Source organism: Poecilia latipinna, unplaced genomic scaffold (assembly GCF_001443285.1).
Source record: "Poecilia latipinna isolate Pla-1442-1.1 unplaced genomic scaffold, P_latipinna-1.0 Scaffold7882, whole genome shotgun sequence".
Taxonomy (NCBI): Eukaryota; Metazoa; Chordata; class Actinopteri; order Cyprinodontiformes; family Poeciliidae; genus Poecilia; species Poecilia latipinna.
This window is the reverse complement of record NW_015120498.1, coordinates 1-1,514: the sequence shown is the minus strand read 5'-3', so window position 1 is coordinate 1,514 and position 1,514 is coordinate 1. Positions and strand designations below refer to the sequence as shown.

Sequence of the window (1,514 nt, the reverse complement as noted above, 5' to 3'; positions counted from 1 at the left end):
AATTATTACACAGCCCTACCATCCACAGGTTGATTTAAAACTTTTATTTTTACTCTTCCAGGATAAGTAATTAAGGGAACTGACGAGATTCCTACAAAATAGTGCTTACAGTCTCTTCGTACAATACCCACTTAACAGTGCAAACAGAAGTGCATATAATAAAACCAATGCTGGCTTGACTTCTAAATGTAAGGTTTACGTTCATGTCATATTTGTCATTCAAGAGCTCCTCTCTCTAGAGGAAACAAACTACTTGTGGAGAGCTTGGTTTAAAGTCTGCTTGAAATAAATCTCAGCTAAAATTTATAACATTAGTTAAAGAGCAATAAAACGCACTTTAGATGCCACAGAACCTCTCGCTGATCTCCCACAGCTTCTTTGAGGCGGCATCGTCCCTAGCCTTGGCGAAGACGTTTCTCACGGTGCAGTTGGAGAAGTAGCGCCCACTGAGGTGTTCGATGCCCTCCTGCAGGGCGCAGTGCAGCGTGGTTTGGCTTCCCTGGAGCGGGGTCTTGAAGAAAAACATTCCAAGGTTCGATAGAATCATCTGAACGGTCGAGTCTGCATTCCTGGCCAGCTCAGTCTTGATGCCCCCTATGAGAACACAAAGTCTTTTGTGGTTACCTGGTCTTTCAAAGTAAACAACTGAGGCTCTTCTTTGTTGATTCCTGTGTGGCTAGAAGTTGTATGGTCATGTTCTACAGTATGTAATTTGAAGCACTTTTGTTTCTTAGTACTTGACAGCAGTGGAAATCATTCAAGTAAGTAAGAAATGATTAACTTGAGGTCAGACAAAATCTGCAAAATTAACAACATGGCTTGTTTGGAAGGATTGCCGAAAAGACAGCTATAGCAACAAGTCAATAACTTTTCCAATTCATTGCCACAACTTTCTGGTATAAATGTATATTTAACTATTTTATTGCGACTTCAAAAACTGTGATCAAATCTGAAACCAGGTTTCCTACATCCTTTCATTAAAAAATAAAAATCTGCATGTACCACTTGTACTGAACTCTATAGGTGATTATATAACTCTATAGGTGACTCTGAATGTCACTAATCCAATATAAAACAGTCGAGTTGAGGAAGTAGGTACATTGGTAAGCTGATATTATTATTCTTCTGAATGAGTTTATCTACATTCCACATCCTCTATGTCCACAAGACATGTCCTGGCTTGTGGACAGGTGTGTGATTTTCTTTTAAGATTTTTAGATGCGGGTCACTTTTAGATTGTTTGCAGTTCACAATAAAGATCATTTACAAATCACATATATTTTGAAATATGAACGACCACGCCAAACAAAATTCCACAAAATATTGAATTTGGGTCACTTCAGTCTGGAGTGTGAATGTAGTCTTTGAGATCCACCGTTTGTGGTAAACACAACCCGCTTGCATTGGTTCTTACCTGGATGGAGGGAGTAGCAAGTGACCTTGGTTCCCTTCAGTCTCTTGGCGAGCTCGTGAGTGAAGAGAACGTTGCACAGCTTACTGTCGCCATAGATTCC

The 1,514-nt window shown here is 39.8% G+C and overlaps 1 protein-coding gene across 1 annotated transcript; it reads right to left on the bottom strand.

Annotated features, from left to right (window-relative positions):
• Positions 1-29: 29 nt before the first annotated feature.
• LOC106944297 (dehydrogenase/reductase SDR family member 13-like) lies at positions 30-1,508 on the bottom strand (the record flags this gene model as incomplete). The annotated part of the gene is made up of 2 exons (XM_015027466.1): positions 30-594; positions 1,415-1,508. Coding segments are annotated over 2 exons (351 nt in total), but the record flags the coding sequence as incomplete, so codon positions are not given.
• Between the last annotated feature and the right edge of the window lie 6 nt (positions 1,509-1,514).